The 27,047-nt window shown below is 49.9% G+C and overlaps 2 protein-coding genes across 4 annotated transcripts; one reads left to right on the forward strand and one right to left on the reverse strand.

Annotated features, from left to right (window-relative positions):
- The first annotated feature begins 6,221 nt into the window (after nt 1-6,221).
- LOC120706807 (polygalacturonase At1g48100-like) lies at nt 6,222-13,537 on the forward strand. Of its 2 annotated transcripts, XM_039991538.1 has the most exons (12): nt 6,222-7,504; nt 7,587-7,754; nt 7,883-7,927; nt 8,031-8,238; nt 8,342-8,423; nt 8,531-10,378; nt 10,448-10,576; nt 10,889-11,036; nt 11,161-11,287; nt 11,483-11,575; nt 12,201-12,241; nt 13,113-13,534. In XM_039991538.1, exons 1-6 carry the CDS (start codon nt 6,398-6,400, stop codon nt 9,039-9,041), a joined length of 2,121 nt encoding a protein of 706 aa, XP_039847472.1. In that variant the 5' UTR covers nt 6,222-6,397; the 3' UTR covers nt 9,042-10,378; nt 10,448-10,576; nt 10,889-11,036; nt 11,161-11,287; nt 11,483-11,575; nt 12,201-12,241; nt 13,113-13,534. The 2 variants fall into 2 exon arrangements, with proteins under 2 accessions (XP_039847472.1, XP_039847471.1); XM_039991537.1 differs by having other exon boundaries at nt 8,531-10,576; nt 11,161-11,217; nt 12,201-13,537.
- Nucleotides 13,538-14,120: 583 nt separating this feature from the next.
- On the reverse strand, nt 14,121-18,309 carry LOC120706808 (solute carrier family 25 member 44-like). Of its 2 annotated transcripts, none has more exons than XM_039991539.1 (6): nt 18,058-18,309; nt 16,664-17,045; nt 15,918-16,114; nt 15,687-15,828; nt 14,599-14,758; nt 14,121-14,509 (listed from the first exon to the last, which is right to left on the reverse strand). In XM_039991539.1, the coding sequence occupies exons 1-6, from the start codon at nt 18,132-18,134 to the stop codon at nt 14,484-14,486; spliced, it is 984 nt and encodes a 327-aa protein (XP_039847473.1). In that variant the 5' UTR covers nt 18,135-18,309; the 3' UTR covers nt 14,121-14,483. The 2 variants fall into 2 exon arrangements, 1 of the variants encoding a protein (XP_039847473.1); XR_005688438.1 differs by lacking the exon at nt 14,121-14,509 and adding an exon at nt 14,921-15,054.
- Between the last annotated feature and the right edge of the window lie 8,738 nt (nt 18,310-27,047).

The raw sequence follows: 27,047 nt of genomic DNA on the forward strand, positions 1-27,047 counted from the left end.
GTCGGCGCCGGCTGCTCCAACGTCCACATCGTGAACATAACATGCGGCCACGGCCACAGCATAAGGTAACAGCAACCCAGGGCTCTCGGCCGGCTGCTCCCTGCCTCGTCGAAACTTCCGACGTGTTGTCGGAACTTCCGTTCCCATCGGAAGTTCCCTCCTATTTTCGACCGAGGGTCTTCGGGAAATCCTTTTCTGCACCATCGGAACTTCCGACTCTCGCCTACGGAACTTCCGATAATTCCGATTCTATATATGCGCGTTGAGCTGCTCTCCAAACCCTAACTCCTTTCTCACCGCTGCCTCCCTCCCACTCTCACATACATTCGCGGCGATTTGAAGTTTGGACCGTGGGATTTCTTGGCCAAGTAGTGCATTGGATTCCCCATCCATCGGAGACTCTAATCCCCTCCTTCGTTCCTCCGATTCACGCGGGAAATCAAAAAGGTATTCATTCAAAATCCCTGTTGCCCGATCTCTAAATGTAGATGGAGTTAGATGGATTCCTTTAAGGAATAGGTTCCTAGCACACCTGAGAACATATGGCTAAAATCTTGTAAAGTTTGGATGGCAAAATCTCTCATTCCAAAGATTAGAGTTCATACTCGGGTGTTTTTTCTGTCAGTTCTATCCCATCTGATTCCTTATGTTGACTCATTCCTCATATGCATTATATATTTCCAGATGGCTCACGATAAGAGAGAAAAGCAGAGGAAAGTGACTCCAGAAATTGAATCAAATTCCTCTTCAGAATCAGAGGCTACCCATGATGCATCTCCAGTGGCTGCTAGGGGGAAGAGAAAGGATGTGGCATCCAAGGTTCCAAAGCGTGCCCAGGGGCGTGGTAGGTTGTTGCCTCAAGGCACATCTGGCCAAGGTTCTCGTCCTCACATCAAGAGGGCCTCCGCACCTGGTTCTCACATGGAAGGTGCTGGAGAGGACTTAGCCTTTGACAAGGATCATCATTCGCATGAAAGCACCTACAAGGCGCATCATGGCTCCTATGATGGACATCGGACAGTGAATTATATGAAGGGCAAGCACAACTTCTACAACTTGAGATATGAGAACCCAGGGGAGTATCGTAACGAGATGCACGACGATGTCCGCTTTTGGCTGTGGTTTCATGCTGATTGGTATGAGACGGTCATCATGACCAAGACTAATCCAACTACTGAAATGAAATCAATCAATTGGACTCATTTGGAGGATCTTGACATGCAAGTTGTTAATGAGGCTGTCCATGTTTGTGACCGGATGAATTTGCATACCATCATGAGCTTCAATTGTGATTGGAATGAGGAGGTGATCGCACAATTCTATGCTACTCTCTATGTCGACCGAGAAGGCAAGAAGTTTCATTGGACTATTCAAGATAAGCTGTTGTCTGTTAGCTATAGTGAGTTTGCTACTATTCTTGAATTTTCATCAGAGGATCTAGACAGACCAAAGATTCATGATGAGAATGTGCTTGAAGATGGAGAAATGCATTATATGTATGACAGGGCTTATGGAGAGATTGAGTTTGGGAAAACCAAGGGAATGATTTCATACTATAAGATGCTCAATCAGCTCTTTTGATACACCCTTACTCCAAAGAGTGGTGATGCAGATAATGTATCCAATATGTCAAAGAATCTCCTTGCTAGGATGGCTCCAAACCAAACTGAGTTCAGTGTCTTTGATTTCATTTGGGAGGAGATCATCATTTGCTCAGTTTCTCCAAAGAAAGGATGTCACTATGCTCCTTACATCTTTTTCATGATCAAGGAAGTGACTGGAGTGAATATTTTGACTGACAAGGGGCACCAAGTCTACAGGCCCAACAAGGACACACTAGAGAGGCTACTCAAGATTGGATCACGTGCTCCACGTGCTCCCTCTCATGCCCTATCTCAAGCTCCTTCCAGCTCTCATGGTCCATCTAGTCAAGGTCCATCTAGCTCCCATGGCCCTCCTCATTTTCCAAAGAAGGGAATTCTGAATTCCTTATCTCAAGGCCTCTTTGCATTCTTCAATGTATTAAGGCACAATGCCGAAGCGATCCATGCCACCAGAAATATTTGGATGAGCAGCTCCTTAAGATTGAGTCTATGCAAAAGGGACTCATGACCAAGCAAGGCATGCCTCATTCTCCTCTTAGGGCTCCCATCGACTTTCCTCCACCACCCACTTTCTACAATCCTTGGGAGGAAATGGGAGGCCCCTCTATGATGTATGGTGCTGTGCAAGGGGATGATGATATTAAAGAAGACTTTGGTGGACGTGAGAAGTCAAATGAAGAGGACGATGATGTGCCTGCTGCCAACACATCCACGGAGGAGGCCGATGACAATGATGATGATGAGGACGACGACGAGTAGTGGCTTATGGCAGGGCCTCTCCTTTTTGGTGCTTGACGCCAAAGAGGGAGTGAGCTCACCGTGGTCATAGACTTCATGCTTTTTACTTATCTCGTCGAGTAGTTTGTGAACTTCTATCTTAGTTTGTGAACATGTAAGACATTTGAGTTATGTCTGATGTGTTGTGTGCCAAGTGAGACTTTTAAATTTGTAAGACTTTATTGTGCTAGTGTGATTCGAACTTTATGTCTATGTGATGCTCATGACCTTGGTGTAATATTTATTTCCACTTTATTGTGTGATATATCTTGTCATATGCATCACAAATTACTCTTGACACGTGCACCCCACAAATGCAATGATATAAGGGAGTTCCTGTTAATTTGTGCAAATGGCATTTGAGGCCATTTTTGAATTTATCTTGAACAATGCACAAATTGAGGGGGAGCCCAACACTATCATTGGATTTAAATGATTATTTGAATATCTTGTGAGCCTTAATTGTGTTTTCATCAATCACCAAAACGGGGAGATTGCAAGTGCATTTGCCCCCCCCCAAGTGGGTTTTGATTTTGATGACAAGCATAATTAAGGAGCTAATGCGTTTATCGAGCAATGAAGATGTTCAAAAATTATTGAAATGAAAAAAAGAGTAACAAAAGACGTCATTGAGCTTCATTGAAGATCTTTATAATTTTTATTTTGAATTTGAGTATAGGAAACATCATCCTATTAAGAGGGATGTGAAAGATGACTTGAAAATGCCAAAGTGCCTAATTGAGATGCTAACGACCTTTGAGAGACACTTTGCGCTCACTCACACTATGGTTCCTGCAAAAACAACAGGGGTTCCGACCGGACGTCAGAAGTTCCGACCCCGTCGAAAGTGCGTCGGTTCTTCCGACGAAGGGTCCTCAATTTAACTGGTTGCACGAGGTCGGAAGTTCCAACATAATTGATCGGAAGTTTCGACCCTGCCGACTGCCGACTGCCGACTTTGTTAGATCAGATTTAATTTAGTACGGAACACTGATGCCTGATGAGGTTTAACCGAAGAAGTACGAGACCGCATGCATCGAGCCTCTGAAACTGCCCGTTACGCTCACCAACAAGCATTCAAAGACAGTGAGTCGACTAGTAGCTCTGAGCGTCGCTGGCTGTAGTACATATGTCACTTGTACCTTGAGAGGACAAAACTGTTTCCATCCGTAGCACGCAGGATTGCTCATCGATCGGCTGTTTTCAGTTTGCTTGCTGAACTGGAATTCTTTTTCCCATGTCAAGTACGTACATACAGTTCTTGTGGTTGTCTGGGCTATAGTATCTCCCCGTGTTCTGTGCTCTGATGGATCGGATCACTTTTACGCAGCATCTGCGTCTTGATATGTGAACTGCAGCATTCTTCAGCGAGACAATTGTTAGATATGTGTCGAATATATGTATAGTTTAGTTACAATTGGACTTGAATTGTTATTTGGTAGGTTAGGGATAGAGTTGGGGTCGTACTTTGTATTTCTAGAGCTCATAAATATGAGGGCACTACCGTGTAACTGAGAGACGACTTGGACGGCTGGCGTGGGCGGCGGCGTGGCCGCGGTGGTGACTGGATGCCGGTGTAGCTGCTGTTTATGGGGAGGAGCGCCCGTAGTCATGCCCCAAAAATGCAGGCACATCGCCGAACCTCGTTAAAAAATATCGTGCCTCGATGTCATTCTCGTTTGTGTGATCGTACATCAGGCTGAATTCCGCTGCGCACTCTAACAATAATCGTAGTCATCGCGTGTTCTTCTAAATCAATGAGCTTGCCAAAAAGATTTCTGGCAGCCTTAAAAGTTCGCCATCTAGTACGATCCTATTTCTCTCAGAGTTTATTAGATGTCATCATTGTCCTCTAGCATTCTCCTACTTTGAAGAGCTTCGGCCCAATTCTAGAAGGGAATTTTGTATGCACAGAGTACTAACTACTAAATGAAGTATATTTGTAAAATCTCTTTACGGATGGGTCTAATTTTTCGCAACAAATCTAATGACGGCAATTAATTGATGATTGGCTACAGTGATGCTACAGTAAGCATTCTCTAATCATGCGGCCAAAAATCTTATTAGATTCGTCGGGGTTTCTAACGCAGGGGTTCTAGAGTTAGTTTTTTGTAAATTGCCTTTATTTAATGGGAACATATCAGGTGCAAACTATGGAAACTTCGATCTGTACCATCAGATCAACATTCAAGGAGAGACGCAGAGAGGTGGGAGGGAAGATTTGTAAAAGTGTGATTGCCCAATCCTAGGGCGGGTCCAGATTGTAAAATTACTCAATCCCTCATACCCCTTGAATGTTGATCCAATGACTCAGATTGAAGTTTCCATAGTTTGCACGAAGAGGTTGGTTTGCACATGATACGTTGTCTTATTTAATATTCTTAATTAGTGGTCAAAAATTTAAACAGTTTCACTCCTAGAAAAACCAAACAAGCTCTTTATCATGTGCTACGTTGGACAGTAAACGAGCTTGCATCTGTGATTTTTGGCTCTTCCTTTTTACCATCCCTTTAATCTGCAGACTGCAGTATATACAGACCCGCTGATCAATCACAGAATCCATTGGGGTTCACGGGTGGCTGCTCTCCCACATCATCTCAGTTCAGATGACGATGGTGATTATGATTATAGTACTCGTAAACAAGTAGGTTAATGGAGATTTCTGGTCCGTCTGCTGTCTAATGCGCGCTGCGGAGACAGCAGGAACGGCCGGGCCGTCGGCGTGTGTCAGCGGCCAGTTATTCTCTTGCTTTCAGGCGAGCGTTGCGTCCCGTGTCGCATCCGCGAAGGGAGATGCATGTATGGATGGCCGTGGCCGGCACAAGAGCACGCATGTGTCACTAGATCCTCACATGCACGCGCATAGGCTGCTGCACCGGCCCTATATCCTTTTCCTTGGCGTTTTGGTTGCATGTTTCCTCTGCAAAAATGAAGGATTCTCAGCAAAAAGGAACTGCAGCACTACTGTATAGCTTAGCTAGAAAAATAGAAAAGACCTGCCTACAGGTATTTTAGTAGTATTGCAAAACAAAACAAAAAAAAGCAGCACAAAAACAGATAACTAGATGTGACATGGTTATTGCACAAAAACACGAAGTGAAGATCTGATTGGGCATCCAACTTCGTTCTCATATTTGCCCCCACCATGGTATGACCATCCCGTGAAGAACTAGAAGCTTCTTCCTTGGAGCGTACACAGGCACTGAATTTCTTGGCAGCTGTAAACTAATCGGTAGGACCATGCCATTCGTTTTCACGTGACAGGAGTCGCAGTGAATCAAACAAAGCAGTCGTGCTTGAGACCTTAATTAGACTCATGTGAAGTGGCATAATCCAAGTTACTCATTCATACATACTGACGAATTCAACCGTTCATCGAGGCTTTAAACAGTATAAGATATATGGGTAAGCAGATCCAAGCTGTAGTTTGTAGCAGGCAGAGCTAGTGAGGTACTATAGCATCTAGCATGTCCTTCATTCGTTGGTGCGCGCAACAAATGGGCGCCTAGCAATCAACTTGCGGCGTGCTGGAGCCTGGAGCCACGGCTAAACATGCGTTCGGGAACGACGCATGGTCAGACCATCTTTTCAGCGAACCCTAAATCTTCCTCGAACTCCTACTGCAGGTTCAGTATGTTTCTATCGCTACCACCTAACACGTACAGTCACGGGGTATTTTCTTTCGAGTACAGTTCAGGCACTCACAGGACACGTACACTCATTGAGCATCTTTTCACATCACGTCATACAGAGAGAAAGAGATTACCAGGATCCTATCCATGAAAAGCAGAAAAGGAAGCCGGATCGATCGGAACTACCGCTGCTATCTCACATGACGGTTCCATGATTGCAACAAGCTGAAGCTCTCACATACGTTCAAACCACCAAAGCGCAGCTCATGTATATATAGCATCTTCATTTCCCTCCAAAGCTCCTCCAACCAAAGCAGCACCATAGCTTACTAGCAGCCAGAGCTTGGACTAAGAGCCTTATTATACACGCTGCCATTGTTTGCAATGCCGCCGCCGATGAGGCCGCCGGTGAAACGCACGCGTCCCCAGTTGCGTCCTCGTCCGGTGCCATTGGTGACGACGGTGCTCATTTCCGTATTGGTGTTGATCTCAGTGCTGTGCTGCCATCCTGTCGCCGCCGACGCGAGCAGAGCGCTGCACTACCACCGGAAGCACCGGAGGCACCACAGCAGGCACCACCGCGCGGAGAACGGCGGCGGCCACATCGCCCTGCCCCCTGCCCCCGCGCTCCCTCCCGACGTCGACGGCGATTCTCCGGCCGAGCCGCCGGGTTCGCCCCCCGACGCCGGTGACGCGCCAGCGCCAGCGCCAGCGCCGCGCCGTCGGCACCACATGCCGTGCTCCCCGCCGTCGCGTCATCCTCATTCGCCGGCACCGGCCGGCGCACCGGCGCCCACTCCAGCCAAGCAACCGCCGAACAAGACAACCGAGCCACGCTCTCGCGCCAAGCCGCCGTCGCCCGCGCCAGCCAGAGCACCATCGCATTCTCATGCTACTAAGCCACCGTCGTTGTCGCCGGCGAGGCCACCGTCACTGTCTCCCAGAAAGCCGCCGTCATTGTCACCTTCGCATGCCAAACCGGCACCCTGCACGCCGGTTAAGTCTAAGCCACCAAAGCCATCTCCAGCACGGCCGCCGCGGCCCTCCACGGCAAGCCCACCGGCGGCACATCCTCCGGCCAAGACATCAACCAGAGCTCCTGCACAGACACCGCGGCCCTCCCCTGCCAAGCCACAGCCACCGGCGCCTTCGACGACGGTCAAGCCACCGCCACACGCCCAGGCCAAGCCCCCCACGCCATCGCCAGCCCAGCCACCGCGGCCACCGGCGCTCCCTCCAGCCGTGTCAAAGCCAATTCCGCCGCCGGCGCCGGCGCCTGCCAAGGACAGCTCATCAGCCGTGTTCGACGTGAGGGCGTTCGGGGCGTCGGGAAACGCCTCGGGCGACGACACGCGGGCGTTCCGCGCGGCGTGGAAGGCGGCGTGCTCCTTCAGCTCCTCCGGGGCCACGCTGCTGGTGCCGCCGGACGGCGTCTTCACCATCACCTCCACCATCTTCGCCGGGCCGTGCAAGCCCGCGCTGACCTTCCAGGTAGTGAATTAAACGCAGTTTACTATTTGAGTAGTACTCCAGGCGTGCGATTCCTAACCGATGCCGGCGGCGGGCGCTGCAGATCGACGGCGTGCTGATGCCGCCGGACGGGCCGGCGAGCTGGCCGGCGGCGGACAGCCGGAGGCAGTGGCTCGTCTTCTACAGGGCCGACGGCGTGACGCTGGCGGGGAAGGGCACCATCGAGGGCAATGGCGAGGAGTGGTGGGATCTCCCGTGCAAGCCTCACCGGGTACGTGGCTCGCTCGCTCTCCTATCCTTTCCTCTCCCGCCGCCGCCGGTCAGCCTGCCACGGCGTGATCTCCTAGCTACCTCGATCAGCAAGCATGTGGTGACGTGTCTGTGTCGTTCGTGGCTCAGGGCCCCAACGGATCGACGCTGCCCGGACCATGCGACAGCCCAGCAGTAAGCAAGCTCTCGCCGTCCGACCACTTGGATTTGGCTCTGTTTCTTTTTTTTTTTGTCGAAGCCATTGGTGGCCTCACCCTGTTGGCTGTGCCTGCCGCAGCTGATACGGTTCGTCCTGAGCAACGACGTGACTGTGCGCGGCCTGCGGATCGAGAACAGCCCGCAGTTCCACCTCAAGTTCGACGGCTGCGCGCGAGTTCTCGTCGACGGCCTCTTCGTGAGCTCGCCGGCGTTCAGCCCCAACACCGACGGCGTCCACGTCGAGAACACCACGGCCGTCCAGATCCTCAACTCCAGGATCTACAACGGTACGGTGAACGAAGCTGCAGGGAACCAAATTTGTACCAAGTAGCTACTAGTAGCTGCCATCGACGGACCTCTGAAATGAGCTCGACCTGTCTGTCACCGCAGGCGACGACTGCGTCTCCATCGGCGCCGGCTGCTCCGACGTCCACATCGAGAACATAACATGCGGCCACGGCCACGGCATAAGGTAGGTAGCAGCAGCCTGTCGCCGATGTTCTTCTTTGGCCGGCGCGGCGGCGGCGGCGTCGACCTCTAGCGTGGCAGCTGACGCGGCAACCCCTTTCTCTCTGGCAGCATCGGCAGCCTGGGCGTGCACAACACGCGCGCCTGCGTGTCCAACGTCACGGTCCGGAACGCGCGGATCGTCGACTCCGACAACGGCCTCCGGATCAAGACGTGGCAGGGCGGCGCTGGCGCCGTGTCGGCCGTCGAGTTCACCGGCGTGCGGGTGCAGAACGTCAGGAACTGCATCGTCATCGACCAGTACTACTGCCTAGGCAGCGGGTGCGCCAACCAGACCTCCGCGGTGCGCGTCGACGGCGTCGCGTACCGGGACATCCGCGGCACCTACAACCCGCGCGGCGGCGCGCCCATCCGCCTCGCCTGCAGCGACGCGGTCGCGTGCACGGGCATCGCCATGTCCGGCGTCGAGCTGCTGCCGGCCGGCGGCCGCGGCGCCGCGGGGCTCGCGGAACCCTTCTGCTGGAACGCGTACGGGGTCATGGAGACGCTCACGGAGCCGCCGGTCTACTGCTTGCAGGAAGGCCGCCCGGATTCTCTGCAAGATCAGCTCACGACTTGCTGAGATTGTGACGTTGTAGATGTTTTCTTTTCTCTAACAAAACTTCTTTCCTAATAGGAAACTCATTTCTATATATTAAAGACGCACCGCTCGGAGCTCAACCAGACTGGCCACGATAGCAAAATTAATTTGGGCCACCCGATGTGCATCATGCGGTCGTCGTTGATTCTGAAGATTCTGGTAGACGGAAGATTCTGGTGCCTTCTGGACAGCATGTGAGCCTTATCAGCACACGCTGCTTTCTCCTTAATCTCCTCCGGCTCGGACCGAACCGAGCTCCCTTCGCTAGTCGATTCCGACCATCTCCGGCAGCCCCTTCTCGATTCTTCACGTGAACACCTCCCTCGCCACCTCTTCCAGCTTCCCAAGCCCTGGTCGAGCTGCTCCCCGGCCGAATCCGCCAGAATCGATCCTGCCACTGCCGGCCGCCACTAGAGTTTCGCCCGTCGCTCCGGTCTGTCGTCGACGACCCTCCTCCAGCCCTCCACCTTGCCCACCCACGTGCAAAATCGAATACTCGGTGAGCCTTCGATCCGTCCGGGTTGTTTCCCTCTGTTTCGCACATCGCCGGCGCCGAAACGCGGTCGCGCCGCCATGGTCGACCCGTCGCCGTCGCTATTGCCGCGCTCCTCGTGAGCCGTGCCACGCCACCGAGCGCGCCGGCCCCTCCCGGGCTCGTTGGCCACGGGCCTGCTCTGCCCCGCCGCCGGCCGCGGGCCCTCCCTGACCCGTCGGCGCCGACCTCATCCTCGCACCGCGATGGGGTGCCTCTCCTCTGCGGCGCAGAACCCGTCCCCTCGCCTCGTCCTCCACTCCTCCCACCCCCTCCACCTCAACTTCCCCCTCCCCCTACCCATGCCTCTCTGCCTGGTCCCCCGCCCCGGCCAGCGCGGCGACCTCCGCCCGAAGCCCTTAGCTCGACTTCAACGACCGGCGCCTAGATGCGGCTAGGCGGTCGGCCTCACCTCACCTCCACCGCACCTCCCTTTCCGCATTTCCATCTCGCCTCCCACGCCGCCTCTCGCGACCCGGACAGATCGTACCCTCCCGGCACGGCGGCCATGGAGAGGCTGATCTCTTTCGTCAACAAGCTGCAGCGGGCCTGCGCGGTCCTCGGCGACCACGGCCAGCAGAGCGCCCTACCAACGCTCCAGAGCTCGCTGCCAGCCATGCAGTCGTTGGAGGCCAGGTGATCGGCTCCCCTTTCTTTGCACGCATTTTGGGTTGGTTCCTATCGGATGCAATCACAACTGCGCGGGGCGACTATCACGGGTTGCTTGTGGCCATGGATGCCCCGTCCTCCCTCTCCTCCCTTCCCTTCATCTTCCTCACCAGGCAAGGTAAGATTCACCTCTGTGTTTTAGCTTCCTTTACCCTTTGGGTGGACAGAAGATTGACCCAGAATGCAGTAGTCCGATTTGGGCGAGGAACAACTCTATGAGAACACAGGGTAGCAGCCTAGCAAGCCAGTCGGTCAATGCTTGCATCCTGCAGTGTAGCCACGGAAGTGGTCCTCACCACTGAACAGCAACATACAGGTATGCATACTATTCAAAGTTCTAATACATATTTTTGCAACTTTTTGTTACTGCATTTAGACAACAGATTTATGTATTTTAGCTACTCACCGTATATCCATACATTTGCAACAAAGAGGAAAGAAAAAGAAATTTTTTGTTCTTTAGCTTATACGGTCCTTCAATATTCCAAAGAACCTCAATTTCTCTTTCCGCTTTATTTTGTATACCAGCTGGGTTCTTCATCTTTATTGCTTAGTAGATCAGAATGCCAAAGACTCTAGAATCAAGTTATTTGCACCGTTTATATCAGAAGTATGCTATCCCTTGCAGCATAATTAAATCCAATTGCTTTGCATCGATCACAACAAAACAAGATGCCTAGGCGATAGATAAATGATCCTTGCAGGAATATTGGTTCAGAGTCTACACAAAAAACAGCAGGCATGATACTAATAGTGTGGACTTTACCAAGTTACAGGTAAGTGACTGTTTAAAATTCTAAGCTTGCTACCCTTTTACTCTTTTGACAATTACATGTCAAATAGTTTTAAATCACTGAAACCTTTAAAACAGATTTATCATAGTTTGAAATTGATGTGCAGCACATGCCTCACCAGGGTTTGCTCTTGGTAGAAGGTTCCAGTTCTGTGTCCCAGCAGGTTTCCTATCTACTCATCAAGCATTTATTTTTCTTCAGTTAAGTTTTGCGAAAAAAAAGCTTCAGGCAAGGTACAAAATTTGTTTCAGACTTAATGAAAAATATAAAACCAGATTAAGTATGCTTTTGATTTCCGTATCTATACTACACTTTTTCATTTGGAAAAATTTTGCTTCGCCAATACCTACTGTGCATGTAGTTCTGCAGTAACAGAAATTAAAAAGCACATTTCAGGAACTCATCTGCTGTCTTTATTATTTATGTAGGCTATTCAGGAGAGAAGCAGGGTTGAGGAGATTCGAGTGCTGTTCAAGTTTAGCTGCTACTTGGGCGCCATAGAATGTCAATGGATTGAACCAGTTAAGTATTTTTCTTTCTCCTTTCCATGTACAGTTAGAAAAGCTATCTACAGACCATGCAGTCCTGATGTGCACTACCTTCTGGGATGATTATTTCTTTTCCCATGAGGCTATGAACAGCTGCAGCCTCTCTTAGTTTACTACATTATAAAATATATATGCCTGCCCATGTTAAACTACCACCTGTGTCTATCGGTTTTTAGGGTATCCAAAACAATGTACTGTGTCTTTTTTTTTTGCGAGTATGTACTGTGTCATATATGGCGTGATGTGTATTACCATGGATAGACACTGATCTACAGGATACTTCATCCAGCCAAGATCCATGTAAACAAAATAAATGCCTATAGAATTGGTATTCACCGTCCGTTATTTCTTACCAAATGCTAATTATCCGCATTTATTTACAAAAACGAAAACCATGTCTCTTCGAAGATCCAAATATGGTTGCAGAAACTTTTGAGTAGAACTCCAATTGTGAACCGATACTAGAGATGATTATTACACTATAGATACAGATAGATTGAATGACTCATCATGTTTTTTTTTAGCCTTACATTAACCCAGTTCATATATAATCTATTCCACCTATTCAAGCTAAATTTATACATTTGTTAATTTGCAGATTCTAATCGCGAACCCGGAGAATGAAAGTGCAAATGCTAGGTAACTACTCAAACACAATGGCTCTGTTCTCAAATGTATAAAATCATAATAATAAATTTATTTTGTTTCCATTCATACAGTTCCAAACTTACACAACTATATTTTCCTTCAATTATATCGACCAGCATGCCTAAAACTTGGAAGTTATTCGATAATTCACCTTTTCCCCTCACTGCCCATCATTAGCTGATTCCTCCTAAAATTTAAAAAAGAATATGCGCGCAGGGCAATCACAATCAAAGAAATACGAAAAGATTTATTCGTTTAATCATAGCAATCATCCTCGCCACATTTGCAGCCCCTTATATGGTGCCCATTTTCAAAATGCTTCATCAGCTATATTGAAACCTACCTCTCTCCCATACCAATACACCCTCAGCTATTCCATGGCCATAGCTCTACCAGTCAATACCATTTGGAAAGAAAATGGAACAGCTTCTGTGTAATATCTTATACAGATTATTAGGCACTCTTATCTCACCAACAACAGTATGAACCATTGTATTTTGGTTATGTGTCCCGAGGTTAGGAGGTTCCTTTAGTTTCAGAGCCCCAAAACTCTTTTCTACTGCACCTATTAATGACATATGTACTGTATTGTGCTCAAGTCGTTTACACAGCTTGGGATGCTACCAAAAATTTTCTAAATTCAAATGTTGCCAAACAACTTCTACATGAAAAAACATACCTCTTTCAGTTCAATTCAACGAATGATATCCTTCCAGCCTTCATTGCCAAAAAAAAAGGAAAATCATGTCACTTCCTAGAGCACTAATAAATATAACCTTATTACAGGTATCACACTCTGTTACCTATTTCAGAAGCACAACTGAACTGATATCTTATATTTTAAAATTTAAATGGCCTGCAGGAGACCATGTGCAACAAATGCTTTATGAAAGCAACTGGAGACTCCAGGAACTTTATAATCCAATTTCTCAGTTACCAATAAAATATTTTAGTGTAGCTACTAGGGGGAAAACATAGTTGTTAGCTTTATTACCATTGTAAACAAATCTACCTATGTATTTAGATTCGTACTAGGAGACTAAATGATACTTCTCTGTAGATCACATGTGGCATTATAAATATATGATTTCTATATTTACTCATGTTGAGAAAAAGAAAAAAAATGGATGCCTAAGCCTACTGGTAACAAGAGCCGCCATAGACCCAAAGGACTTTATGATAGAATGTATCAGGACCAAAAAAATGTTTAGCTGTAGAATCTCCCTACTGATATGTACTTCTGCATTTAAATTTCAATGCAAATCATAGATGTCAGCTTTAATATCATTATGTGCAAATGTACTTCTTCGTTTAGATTCCTATAGTATAAATAAATAGTATCTGTGCTGCTTAAATGTTCTATTACAAGCATATAAATTTAAGATTTACTTATATAAAAAAATTAAGCCAAGGGCGCGCCAAGGCGCGCGCAAAGTACTCGTATGATAGTTGTTACACACTTTGTGCCCAACATGTGACAAATAGCAAATACTACGTAAACAATGTGACAAATCCTCGTTTGGCATGTTCTGTATTCACAAAATGTATGAAAATGAGAGCTAGAACTTTGACTGAAAGGACGGATAAAGACTGATCCTTTGGAGACTAGTGCAACTACCATGCGACATAGGCAGACCTCTGGCTCTGCAGTTCTCACGCCTACGCCTTGTGCACAACTACTGGAATCTATGTTGCAATGGATTAAGAGTGAAAAAACACAGTCGAGCCCTCAAGTACTGAACTGGTAAGTAGCAACCCTCGTCCCTCTTGCTGGTTTGATTCATCACTCAAGCACAGAAACACCAGAATAAGATACACATATAACGAACAGTCTCGGTAGATTCCGATTCCAAGTAGGACGTAAGCAGCGTAAGCAACAACTGGAGAACTCGTCATTGAACAAAAATGATGCTAAATTTGTTGCCAAAATGTTGCTGAACCATTAACAGGTACAGCGAAAAAGCCAAAAAGGTGCTCCATTAGCAAGAACAAGCCTATGAGCCTGTTTCCATTACACCCTAGAGAGGCTTTAGCCTTCAGCACATATATATACATCGCAAGTCTCATACAGAAGCATGTTATGAAACTAATGAACTACGTGATAGCTCTGTATCCTACTCGATCATAATACTCACCGATACTTGTCGTGCAGCAACTCACTAGATAGCCTGTATTGGTAAAGATGATCTTGATTGAACTAATCACCTCTGTTGGGAAAGAAGTCAAAAAAGTATTATTCCGACTTCACCGAGAGCCTCTCTGCAGGTTTGGAATATTTAAAAAAAGAGTTAATAACCTTCAGACTCAATATCCACAGGTAATGATATTTACTAAAAAAATTGGCTTACTTATGAGCTCGTAAGTCACGATCATTGATGTGCCCCAGAGAGACATGTTAAGAAACCTTGGTCCAAAACCTCTATAAAAACCCCTCCAGCCATCTTCGTCTAGCAGCAGCCTGGTAGTTTTCATGACAGATGGCCTGCCACTACCGTAGTTGTCCATAACCTAAAATCAGATGCAGATATTTAACACTTGATGGAATTCTCACAAGTATCACACATGATAATAAAGTAGGTACCTTAACTTTGACAACACTTAGTTTCAAGTACATATCCTATCCTAGAAAAAAGGTACTCTAAACATCCAACTGAAAGACAACCTGCATACCTAAGGTATGATATGATCGTCCATGTACTGTTGACATTGTCTGCTAACACCGGCAACAACAAAAATGTTGCAGTGCCAACCTTGAAATGTCATAATGATGTATAGGAGGGCAGTTGCAAAACTGAGGCAATGGCCTGGACAGAGGAACAATAAGCTAAAAACACAATCAAATTCACCTAAGTTAAGAGCTAAAAACACGATCTCAAATGCTTCTTAGAATAACAGAGATTTTGTCCTACTCCATCCTAAATTGAATTGTGATACCATATAGTAAAGCTACCCATATTTCACAAGTCAGGAAAAACAGCACTATATCTATGTTACTCCAACACTATCCTGCACCTAGTGCTTCAGAGCTTCTCTCAACAAGTGTTAGTAACATAGGATATAAAAGAGCACTAGGTCCATAGCCCTTTCAAACTCTATCCTGCACCTTCCGGTTACAACCACAAGTATATCCTCTGTTGCACAATCATGACCACCAAAAGGGGACTGGAAGCATAGTTTTGCTACCTTTTGTGATATGTGAGCTTAAAATTATCAGGAAGAACCTCAGCTAAGAAACTGTGAGCTTATGACACTCAGGAAATGAATCAACTTTCTAGTCCAAAAATGTTGTCTAATAAAGAAGATATTACCAAACAATTGGGATGCTAGGAAAGAAATAGCAGAACGTGCTATCACAAAGAAAACATGATAAATGCCACAGCAAAGTACACTCTGCAAAGATACATAACCAAATGTTCACAAGAACAAATAAACCTACTTGAAGACGTGTCTTGATGGTATCTATTGGTGTGGTGATAATCGACGAGCAAGCACCAGCGATTGTTCCTGCTGTTGCTTGGACAGCAACAAGTTCTGACTGAGATGGTTTTGTTTGCGAGTCATTTCCATAACCCAAGCTCCTATTTTAGGATTGCAAGAATATCAATCAAGTATGACTCGAATACATTTGTGGACAAGGAGCGATAAATGTTAGACAAAACAGACAGACCTCCAGATAGCATGTTGAGCACCACCATATGCACTCCACCAAAGGGCAGAAGCTGGGGATTGAGTCAACATCGTGATTCCAAAACCTCGGTAAAGCCCCCGGATCCCTTCCATCCTGAAAACCTTGTTTATCACATCAAATGGGCCTCTATATGTTGCCATACCTGGCAATCCTTGAACCATGAGCCTTTGGCAAATCTGTAAGTTCAGCGATATGAAAGAGCATTATGTAAATTAGATAGTAAAATAAGGATACCATACAGAAAAATGATGTTGCATACGCTTGTTGAGAGAAACTATAATGTTGTCTAAGAAAATGGACCTAAATGGATAAACTGGTCCTGAAATGGTCAGCCCTTGCTATCTACAGAGTACAGATAAATAGATACAGTCATCTAGGAACTCCATGACACGGCATAATGATCACGTTGTAACATGTAACTACATGTGGTTCTTAAACTTAAGCTATCTGAGGAGAAAAAACAGTTCACAAGTTTTCAAGCAATTGCAACATGAGCAGCCTCACTAGAAAAATATCACTCACTCAAAGGCAAAGCCTCCGCCAAATAGGTTTCTGTGTTGATTGCTATGTTAATCAGATTGATGTTGTTATACTTCCTCCTTTGGAAGCAAATGTATTAGCATATGAAAAACTTGTTAATATTGATGTTAGCTATCTAATTCAAAGGCACTAAGCATGACAGATGGACTTATAAGCATATAGAGCTAGGAAGAAAGAATGCTCACCACATCTAGAGGCACAAAATATGAGCTTGAACAGATACTCGAAACTAGGCCTGCAACGCCATTTGCTAAAGCAATTCTTGATGCCTCTGACATATCAAAACGTTCTGAGTATTTAAATGTCATTTCTTTGGAGACCTCCAGTGATGTTAGAGCAAGTACTCGCCCAGGTAGAGCTCCAACTGCAGAGGTGCCAAAGCCTCTGAAAACACCAGGGATGCCATCGCTTCTCAATATCCTCCTAAAAACAGCAAATCCAGACATGTGTGCAAGCCCCCCTTCAGCAACCTGCATCCTAGTCTTCACAACAGCTGTTGGGTGCAGAGCACCTTGCTGGGCTGTAAACAGGATAGCCCCGATCACATGAAACCTCGTCTTGTCCAACCTTCAGTGTGATACAGAAGATAGCTATATCAGTTCCAAGAGTATGTGAACAAGGATAATCTCTTTATATATCTTATGTGTATTTACACAAATTGCCAGGCTAAAGGCGTGATATTTTCCGATACAAATCACAGGCCCTCTCATCACAGATGAAAGAAAAATGCAGAAACAACCAGTGTTAAATTATGATTGTTTAAGGCATATGAAATTTATGAGCCTATAATCATACACACCCATCACACAATATGAACTTCGACATATCAGTAATTTCTACAGAAATCTGTACATGCACGTCACCATAAATCATGCACACATACCAGTTTAGGGCAGATATAAGACTGACACAATTGAGAACAGATCTAAGATAACTCCGTATGAATCCATATAAGTTTGAAAATTCAGGCCTCTGGAATGACGCTTAAAATGTGACAGTGCTGTATAGTCGTTCATAACAATTTGTGTATATTACAAGCCAAGAACTTTGGTCCCCCTTGGTGCTCAAGTATGCTTGGATTTTGCTAGCGAAAATTTGCATACCAGCTGACCAGACTGCCCACTCGCACTAATTTCCTTGCCAACAATTAGAATAACTATACTTAAATAGCAGCCGCTGATTCCCACAAGAGAATGGCACCACAAATCATCCCTACATGTTAAGTGTATCTGAACAAAGCTTGCGGCGATGCTAAAAAAACAAAGCTTGTGGCTTACTGGAAGACCTAATTTCGGTTCCCCGTCCAAATCCACCGCAGCTATCCCGTGATCCCCCAGCCAAAGATACACACAAAAAAGGGCTAGGGGGAAAAAATCCAATGCGCCCGTGCCGTGAATCGGATGCCTGGAACCAACCCGCACCTCCACCGGTTCCCCATTTCTCATCCTACCCCCGTGCCGCGCGCTGAGGAGGAGAACACCTGGACATCCACCCCGCAGGCTAGGATACGAAGAGAATATCCCTCTAAATTTCAACAGTCCTATTGCTGAACAAGGGGAGGGGGGCGTCGGGTGCGTACCTCTCCCAGTGGATGTTGGCCTCCGCGAGCGCGATCCCGGCGGCGGACGCCTCCGACGTATCCGCCGCCGCCGCCATGGGCCCGCCCCCCAGGCCTACCCACAAGAGGCGCCGCCGCCCCGCGAGAGGAACGACAAATGGAGGAGAAGCCGCGGCGCGGCCGGCCTTCCTCGCCGCCTCCGTGCGCGGCCGAATTTGCGCACGGGGAAAAGGAGGCAGGAGGGCACCGGCGGCCGCGGCGTGGGGAGGGGGGGGGGGGGGGGGGGCGGGGGCGAGTTTGTTTGGGTGCGCCGCGCCACCTCGAGTCATTTTAGGGGTTTGGACGGAAGTTTCCAGCACGGTTGGGGTCGGCACCCCCCGCGGAAGCGCGCCTGCCCCGCCTCGCTGACCCGTGGGGCCGGGGTGGGGCCGGGAGGAGGGCAGGCCGCGGTGGGGCCGGGAAGTCGGCGGCGGGGGTGTGGGGCCGGGCGGGGCGTGTGGGTGGTGGGTGTTCCTCGCTTTCCTGCTTTCATGGGAGGAGTCGTGCGGGCTGGTGGGATCGGGAATCGGAATGGGAGGACGGATGCTCCGCGCCTCCGCCAGCGAGGCGCGGCGACGGGGCACGTGTCCGGCGGCCATTGAGCCTCGCTGTCAGCCGCCGCCTCGTGGGTCAAAGAAAGGTGCTACGTGGGCAACCTTCTTTTATTTTTTATGTTGCGTCAGGGTGTGAGCGGCTTCAAAGGTTCTGCTACGTGGGTCCTCGCTCGCACACCTGGCTGGCTGGCTCACGTGACTCGCTGGAGCGAACGGGGCTTCACATCAACAGTCACGTTCTAGCATGGGTGCTAGTCGGTGACTTACGTGTACCTCCAATTATTTTTCAAAATGTATAAATTATTAAATTAAAAAGAGTCTTCAAAATGTATAAATTATTAAATTAAAAAGAGTCGGAGGTGCACCTATTCGCCTACGAGTTATTAATATACACCTAAAATTAGAGCAAATTGGAGAGCTGAGTCGGAAAGGATGCAAATACGATAAAAATTTGAATATAATCACTATTTTTCTATTTCTTAAGAATAGCAGTCCTATCGCGGACGCCGCACTCGTTAGGATACAGTCCACCCAAAATTTAGATCTAGAGATATATATAACTGATCACATCCAATTAAATTTTCACTCTGTCGTGGGATTTTTAGAGTACCCACAGCCGGGTGGCGGAGCGCACCCGCCTATTCCCAGTGAGAGAGGACTCGGGAAAGCACTAGGTGGTGAGGCTAATCTAGCACTGAGGCAAGCACGCAAGAACACAAGATCTAGAGTGGTTCGGGCCGCCGGAGCGTAATACCCTACATCCACTGGGAGAATTATTGTTCTTGGTTATGTATGAACCTATCCTCTGCCGGGCCTTGGACTTTTTCCAGCCTGAGCCTTCTTCTAGCGGGCGCCCCCCTTTTATAGATCAAGGGGTGCGGATACATTGGTTGTTGAGGCCCCGACAGGTGGGTCCAACGTGACTGTGTAACATGCTGCACAGAGTACTTAAATGGCTACAATTGTTGTGAATCCTTTCTCCGATATGCTTCCATGCCCCGCTGGCGCTCTGACTCAGGGAGGTCTTTTCTTGTCCCGTCAGCAAGGTGCCGGTTGGGGAAACGTAGCTTGCGGCGTGGCCTGCTGAGGCTATTATGTAGGCGTCATAATGGGTGAAGCCGAGCCGTCGTGTCCATTTGTCTTGGCAGACTGACAGGCGCGGCGTGGGCGGCGCCAGCGGCTCCACTATACGTCTTGGTAATACGCGATCAGTAGTGTCCCCTGGTCAAAGAGTCGCCTCGGCTTCTGCTATATTAATGCGGATGTCCACCTACCGCAATGAATGCAGTGGTAGGTGAACCCTTGTATGGAGACCAAGCGGCCTTATATACATGTCTGTGCTTGCAGACACGTGGCAGCCCCGGACCTCCCTGGGGGCGGGGTGTCAATTCCTTCCCTTAGTGAGGGGTCCGGTTACTATACAGGGGTCCGGGACCCATGGGGGTCCGGGATTCCGCGGGGGTCTGGACCTCTACGGGAGGTCCGGAGCCCCCGGATGTTCGGGCTGAGCGCCTGCTTTTCCCGAAACGCGTGGGGCTCCCAGACCATTCCCAGCCGGGGGATGGGTCCGGGACCGTTGTTGGGTGAACAGGGCTCCGGACCGCAGGGATCCGGTTGTTTGGACGTAGTCAAGAATAACCACAAGGCTCTTGCCTAGACACAGCAAGAGGGGGTACCCCAGTCCTGGGGTACCAACACACTCTGTTCGCTGTGCTGTGGCTGGTGCTGATTTGTTGTGAGAAAAGTATTGCTGGCTGCCTGGTGGCTACTGGCTGGTGCTGGTTTGGTGTGAAAGAAAAACACTGTTGGCTGAATGCAGCGAATAGAGTGTTTATAGTTGAATAAGCATTCCAATGCATACTATGCATTTTATTGATATAACTTATTTTTATTTGATGCTTAATTGACAATTTATATGCTCAAAATATTGATGCTTGATGCATAAGAGTGTAATAATTATTGTGTTGTTACTTGTAGTACACCCGCGGGCGTAGGTGCGATATTTTATCCACGGGTCTAGTCGAGGGCGGACATGAGTCACATGACACGAGTGGTTACAGACTTTGCGATGGCCCGTGCCAAGAAGTCGCCTACCAGTAGGTCTAGATCACAAGCATTCTGTTTGGTCGGCTGCGTCTGGTAGCTGGTGCTAATTTATTGTGAGAGAAAAATACTGCTGGCTGGCTGGTGTTGATGGTTGTTATGTAAGAAAAAAAACACTATTGGCTAGTTCCAGCGCAACAGAATCAAGCACAAAGCTCGCGAGCTAGGTTGGCCCGGCTATAGCTCAGCTCGACTCAACTTAGCTCGGTGAATTTTTTTTACGAGCTGAGCAGCTAACTTTGCTCGTTTCGTTAACGAGCTCACTTGAGCTAACTCGTGAGCCGCTCACGAGCCAATCCGAGTTACAAAGCGCGGTAGAAAGAAATTAAGTGTTCATTTTACCTTCACTTAGTGCCCAACTAAATAATAGTTAGATTACTACAGTTATTTACAAAAGTGAATCAATATTTGCTTGTGACTAAAACTTAGCATGTGTCTGCATTTTTAGATGAGGGATGATCTGCTGGAGTCCATTCTGCAAGTTGAATGGAAGTCAGTCAAAAACATTAAGAGTGCAGACATGCACGGTCTACTACAATAATACTTATAGCCAAGCTGAAATTTTAGTATCTACCTTGGCTCCTAAATTTACTAAGATGTAATTCTAAATTTATATCCGGCTCTCAAGTCTAATGAGCTGGCTCGACCCGTGAAAGAGTCGAGCCAACAATTTTGCTCGTATTGTTAATGTGTTGAGCCGAGCTAGTTCATTAAGAAAACGAGCCACATTGAGCCAAGCTGACCTGGCTCGGGGTCCAGCCTACCACCCTTAAAATGAAGATATAAGCACTCTCAAAACGATACTACTGCTCATTTTTATTTTGCAAGGCTACGATCGTTCTGATGTATAGTTAATGGCTCTCCTTTGATGTCTATGTTTCCATCTTTCTATTCGATAATATCTTTCCAAATGTGTAACAAATATTGCAGAAACAATTGGTTTTATTGACAAAATAAATAGATAAATATACTGAAAATCCTTATGATTTGAAATCCTCATTTTGCTTTGGATCTAAGGACTAAACTTTAGTCCCGGATGTTTGTCTCTAATTAGAATTATTAATATAGGTTTGTCGTGGGATTTCTAGGGTACCCACAGCCGGGTGGCGGAGCGCACCCGCCTATTCCCAGAGAGGGAGTACTCGGGGAGGTACTAGGCGATTGGGCTGATCTAGTTCTGAGGCGTGCACACAAGAACACACGATCTAAAGTGGTTCGGGCCGCCGGAGCGTAATACCCTACGTCCACTGGGAGAAGTTTTGATCTCTGTTGTGTATGAATCTATCCTCTGCCGGCCCTTAGCTCTCACCCAGCTTGAGTCTTCCTTCTAGCGGGCGCCCCCTTTTATAGACCAAGGGGGCGGATACATAGGACGTTGGGGCCCCGACAGGTGGGCCCAACGCGACTGCGCAGCATACTACGCAGAGTATTCAGATGGGTACAGTGGTTACGGATCTTTCCTCCGATACGCTCTGCTAGCGCTACAGTGGTCTTCTCTTGTCCCGTCACCAAGGTGTCCGTTGGGGGAGCGTAGCTTGCGGCGTAGCCTGTGGAGGCTATTATGTAGGCGTCATAATGGGTGAAGCCGAGCCGTCGTATCCATCTGTTATGGCAGACTTGGCAGGCGCGGCGTGGGCGGCGCCTGCGGCTCCACTATCTTGGTAACACGCGATCAATAGTGCCTCCTGGTCAAAGAATCGCCTTGGCTTCCACCGCATCAATGCGGGTGTCCACCTACCATAATAAATGCAGTGGTGGGTGAGGCTTAGTATGGAGACCAAGCGGCCTTGAAAAGTCGTGCTTGTAGACACGTGTCGCTCCGGACCACCCCGAGGCAGGACGTCGACTTCTTCCCTTAGCGAGTGGTCCGGTTACCATACAAGGGGTCCGGGACCCTATGAGGGGTCCGGGACTTCCGCGGGGGTCCGAACCCCTCGGGAGGTCCGGAGCCCCGGCTGTTTGGGCTGCCCGCCTCTTCCGGGACACGCGTCGTTCCCGGACCTTTCCCAGCCGCGAGGCAGGTCCGGAACCGTCGCCGAGAGATCAGGACTCCGGACCGCAGGGGTCCGGCTGTTTGGACGTAGTCAAGGATAACTACAAGGCTCTTGCCTAGATACAGCAAAAAGGGGTACCCCAGTCCTGGGGTACCGACAGTGGCCCCCGGGCCCACCTCGGGAGAGGTACGAACCCGCGGGTGGGGCCACTATCGTGATGTGTTTCTACGTAACCTGATTACGCTGGTGTGCTCATACAAAGAGCGGGTGCTCCGGACCCCTGAGGCCGGTACACCGGTTGCCAGGTTCAGGCTCTAGAGTGCTCTCCGCAGGGCGATGAAGGTGTAGGCTTAGGGTACGGAACCAAGCTAAGCGGCTACACAGACCTCGGACCGCTCAGGGAGCAACACCACCTCCTGGACCTGGCTCTTGGCGACCGTGGCGAGCGGTCTCTGCCGGAGCGGGCCACCGGAGTGGACTTGAGTCGACCGTGGCGAGCGGTCTCCGCCGGAGCGGGCCACCGGAGTGGACTTGAGTCGACCGTGGCGAGCGGTCTCCGCCGGAGCGGGCCACCGGAGTGGACTTGAGGCGACCGTGGCGAGCGGTCTCCGCCGGAGCGGGCCACCGGAGTGGACTTGAGGCGACCGTGGCGAGCGGTCTCCGCCGGAGCGGGCCACCGGAGTGGACTTGAGGCGACCGTGGCGAGCGGTCTCCGCCGGACCGGGCCACCGGAGTGGACTTGAGGCGACCGTGGCGAGCGGTCTCCGCCGGACCGGGCCACCGGAGTGGACTTGAGGCGACCGTGGCGAGCGGTCTCCGCCGGAGCGGGCCACCGGAGTGGACTTGAATCATTGCTGACGAACCAAAGGAAAATGTCACCGGACCTCACAGTAAGGTGCAAGAAACCAAGCCTTATACTAGAAGGGAGCCCGGGACCTCTAAAGACAGCAGTCTCGGATACTAGAGTACTTGTAACAAGGTAGTGAAGTACGTAAGCTTAGGGTACATTACCAGGCTAAGCTACGCGGAGCTCCTCTACCCCAGGATACGAGTACCACTTCTCCAGAGCAGGTCCTTAGGGGTCCGGACTGCCTTCCAGCTAGAAGGGGCGTCCTCACCTGACTTCAAGCCGGCAACTTAACTTGGATCGCCAACAAAAGAAAAGACTCTGTTTGGGGGGAAGAGACGGTTAACCAAGAAATAGCCAATCAGAACGAATGAATGTAATTAGAGTGGTGGCGAGACAAGACTAAGAAAATAACTCTCCTTTATTAGTGTGGTTATCACGGTATACATCAGAGGTCGGGATTACGAGGTCGGACCTCCACCGCTCCGGACCGCTTTTTGCCTGTTTGTGTGATAGGGCCAGAGGACGGGTTTACAAGGTCAGACCTTGACCGCTCTGGACACACACATAGGCGCCACGTTATTACAAAGGAGGACTCTCTTAATCTTTTCTTAGGAGTAACCTACGGCTGCATGCTATACAGCGTGTTCTTCTTCGGTTGGAAGTGGTACGGCCACTCCTAAATTCTTCATAGTCGTCGGAGGCGTCGGCGCCCTAGATGTGCCTGAATTGCATCATCCAGTATTACCTCGGGAGCTCGGGGGGCCACTCCTTGCCTAAGAGCTGTCATATGCTTAGGTAGCATGAGACAAATTCTTTGGCTTTGAGTGGGAGAGGCCCCCCCTACCGCCGTCGTCGTCTGCCGATGGAAACCAGACGCCCTTGCGCAGCAGATGGACCGGACGTGGAGCGCGGAGAGGTGCGGTCGTTCGCCGGCTTGTCCTTGGTGCTAGCGCCAGGGGTCCCCGCGCCTGGCGGCGGGGCCTTGTCTGCAGCAGCACCAAGCTACGCTGAGGCGGATCTCCGGTGCTGGCAGGACGACACGGCCAACTTCCTCCGGGATAGCCGTCGGCTCCGGGCTCCATGTTGAGAGGAAGCCTTGAGCCGACGTCATGCCGCCGGAGGGGAAGGATGGCCGTTGCTTGAGAGAAAACCTTGAACCGACACCGGGATGACGCGGGCGCGGCACGCGACAGGCGTCGCCCCCGCGCACCACCGTGCCGGCTCTGAGGCGTCGCAGTGGCGACGCACAGCAGGCGCAGCTGCCGTGCACCGTCGCACCGAGGGCGCTGGCGCCCCAGTGCCACAGCATGCGGCGTGGGTGACGCCCTGCCTTCCTTCATCTTCTTGTTCATCGTTGCAGAGGATGAACACGGCCCCAGAAGCCTGAAGATCCAGCCAGCGCCTGTTCCTCCCCACGGACGGCGCCAAATGTCGTGGGATTTCTAGGGTACCCACAGCCGGGTGGCGGAGCGCACCCGCCTATTCCCAGTGAGGGAGTACTCGGGGAGGTACTAGGCGATTGGGCTGATCCAGTTCTGAGGCGTGCACACAAGAACACACGATCTAAAGTGGTTCGGGCCGCCGGAGCGTAATACCCTACGTCCACTGGGAGAAGTTTTGATCTCTGTTGTGTATGAATCTATCCTCTGCCGGGCCTTAGCTCTCACCCAGCTTGAGTCTTCCTTCTAGCGGGCGCCCCCTTTTATAGACCAAGGGGGCGGATACATAGGACGTTGGGGCCCCGACAGGTGGGCCCAACGCGACTGCGCAGCATACTACGCAGAGTATTCAGATGGGTACAGTGGTTACGGATCTTTCCTCCGATACGCTCTGCTAGCGCTACAGTGGTCTTCTCTTGTCCCGTCACCAAGGTGTCCGTTGGGGGAGCGTAGCTTGCGGCGTAGCCTGTGGAGGCTATTATGTAGGCGTCATAATGGGTGAAGCCGAGCCGTCGTATCCATCTGTTATGGCAGACTTGGCAGGCGCGGCGTGGGCGGCGCCTGCGGCTCCACTATCTTGGTAACACGCGATCAATAGTGCCTCCTGGTCAAAGAATCGCCTTGGCTTCCACCGCATCAATGCGGGTGTCCACCTACCATAATAAATGCAGTGGTGGGTGAGGCTTAGTATGGAGACCAAGCGGCCTTGAAAAGTCGTGCTTGTAGACACGTGTCGCTCCGGACCACCCCGAGGCAGGACGTCGACTTCTTCCCTTAGCGAGTGGTCCGGTTACCATACAAGGGGTCCGGGACCCTATGAGGGGTCCGGGACTTCCGCGGGGGTCCGAACCCCTCGGGAGGTCCGGAGCCCCGGCTGTTTGGGCTGCCCGCCTCTTCCGGGACACGCGTCGTTCCCGGACCTTTCCCAGCCGCGAGGCAGGTCCGGAACCGTCGCCGAGAGATCAGGACTCCGGACCGCAGGGGTCCGGCTGTTTGGACGTAGTCAAGGATAACTACAAGGCTCTTGTCTAGATACAGCAAGAAGGGGTACCGCAGTCCTGGGGTACCGACAAGGTTTATTAGAAAACTAATTGCATAAATGGAGGCTAATTCGCGAGATGAATCTATTAAGATTAACTACTCTATGATATAACAATGATTTAGCAAAGTTGTGTTACATTAAACATAGTAAAAGTTTATTAATGATGAATTATTTAGGCTTATAAATTTTTCTCGTGAATTAGTCTCATGCAATTAGTTTTATAATTTTATCATATTTAGTCTCTCTAATTAACAACATCCTATATGACACGGACTAAAAATTAATTAATGGATTTTCTAGACCCTAATTCCTCGATCTTAAAGTACCGGCAGCAGTAGCGTGGCAGTCACAACTTTTGTGATGAGATGCGACACGCTGGCACCTCCATTCATGCCATGTTTGGTTAGGCCTCTAGAATGCCTAGAACAGGGTTGTTCCATTCTAGAAAACCAAACGGACTCGGGAGCTTCCTAGAATTCAATCTGGGCCAGATGGGCCCACCAGCAATGGGGCTTGGCGTACCCGTTTAGACCCCACGCATCGCGTCTCAAAAAATGTAAAAACAGCCTGCGCTCGAGCCTGCCCTGCCGCCCCGTCCCTCGCGCCTGCAACCCCCCACCGCCGCCGCATCGAGCGCCCCCTTCCTTTGCGCAGTGCTTCGCCGCCGCATCAAGCGTGCTCCTCCTCCACGCAGCGCGCAGCCGCCATCCCCGTCGCACTGTCCGGATCCGCGGCCGCCGACGATGCACGAGGTAGGAGGTGCCTCTCCGCCGCCGGCGCCATAGGGCGTTGCCCGCCGCGCCGCGCGGCCGCCGCGGCCACAAGGCGCAGCGCAGCAAGGCCGCCGCGGCCACAGGCCATAGGGCCACAGGCCGCCGCCGGATCTGAAGAGGGCGGCATGGGGGATTTCTTGTCCATGGGGGACACCGACCAGGCCGCCGGCGAGGCCTTCGCTTCCTCCTCGGCCTCCGACGCGGCAGGGGCAGCCCC

Source organism: Panicum virgatum, chromosome 5K (genome assembly GCF_016808335.1).
Source record: "Panicum virgatum strain AP13 chromosome 5K, P.virgatum_v5, whole genome shotgun sequence".
Taxonomy (NCBI): Eukaryota; Viridiplantae; Streptophyta; class Magnoliopsida; order Poales; family Poaceae; genus Panicum; species Panicum virgatum.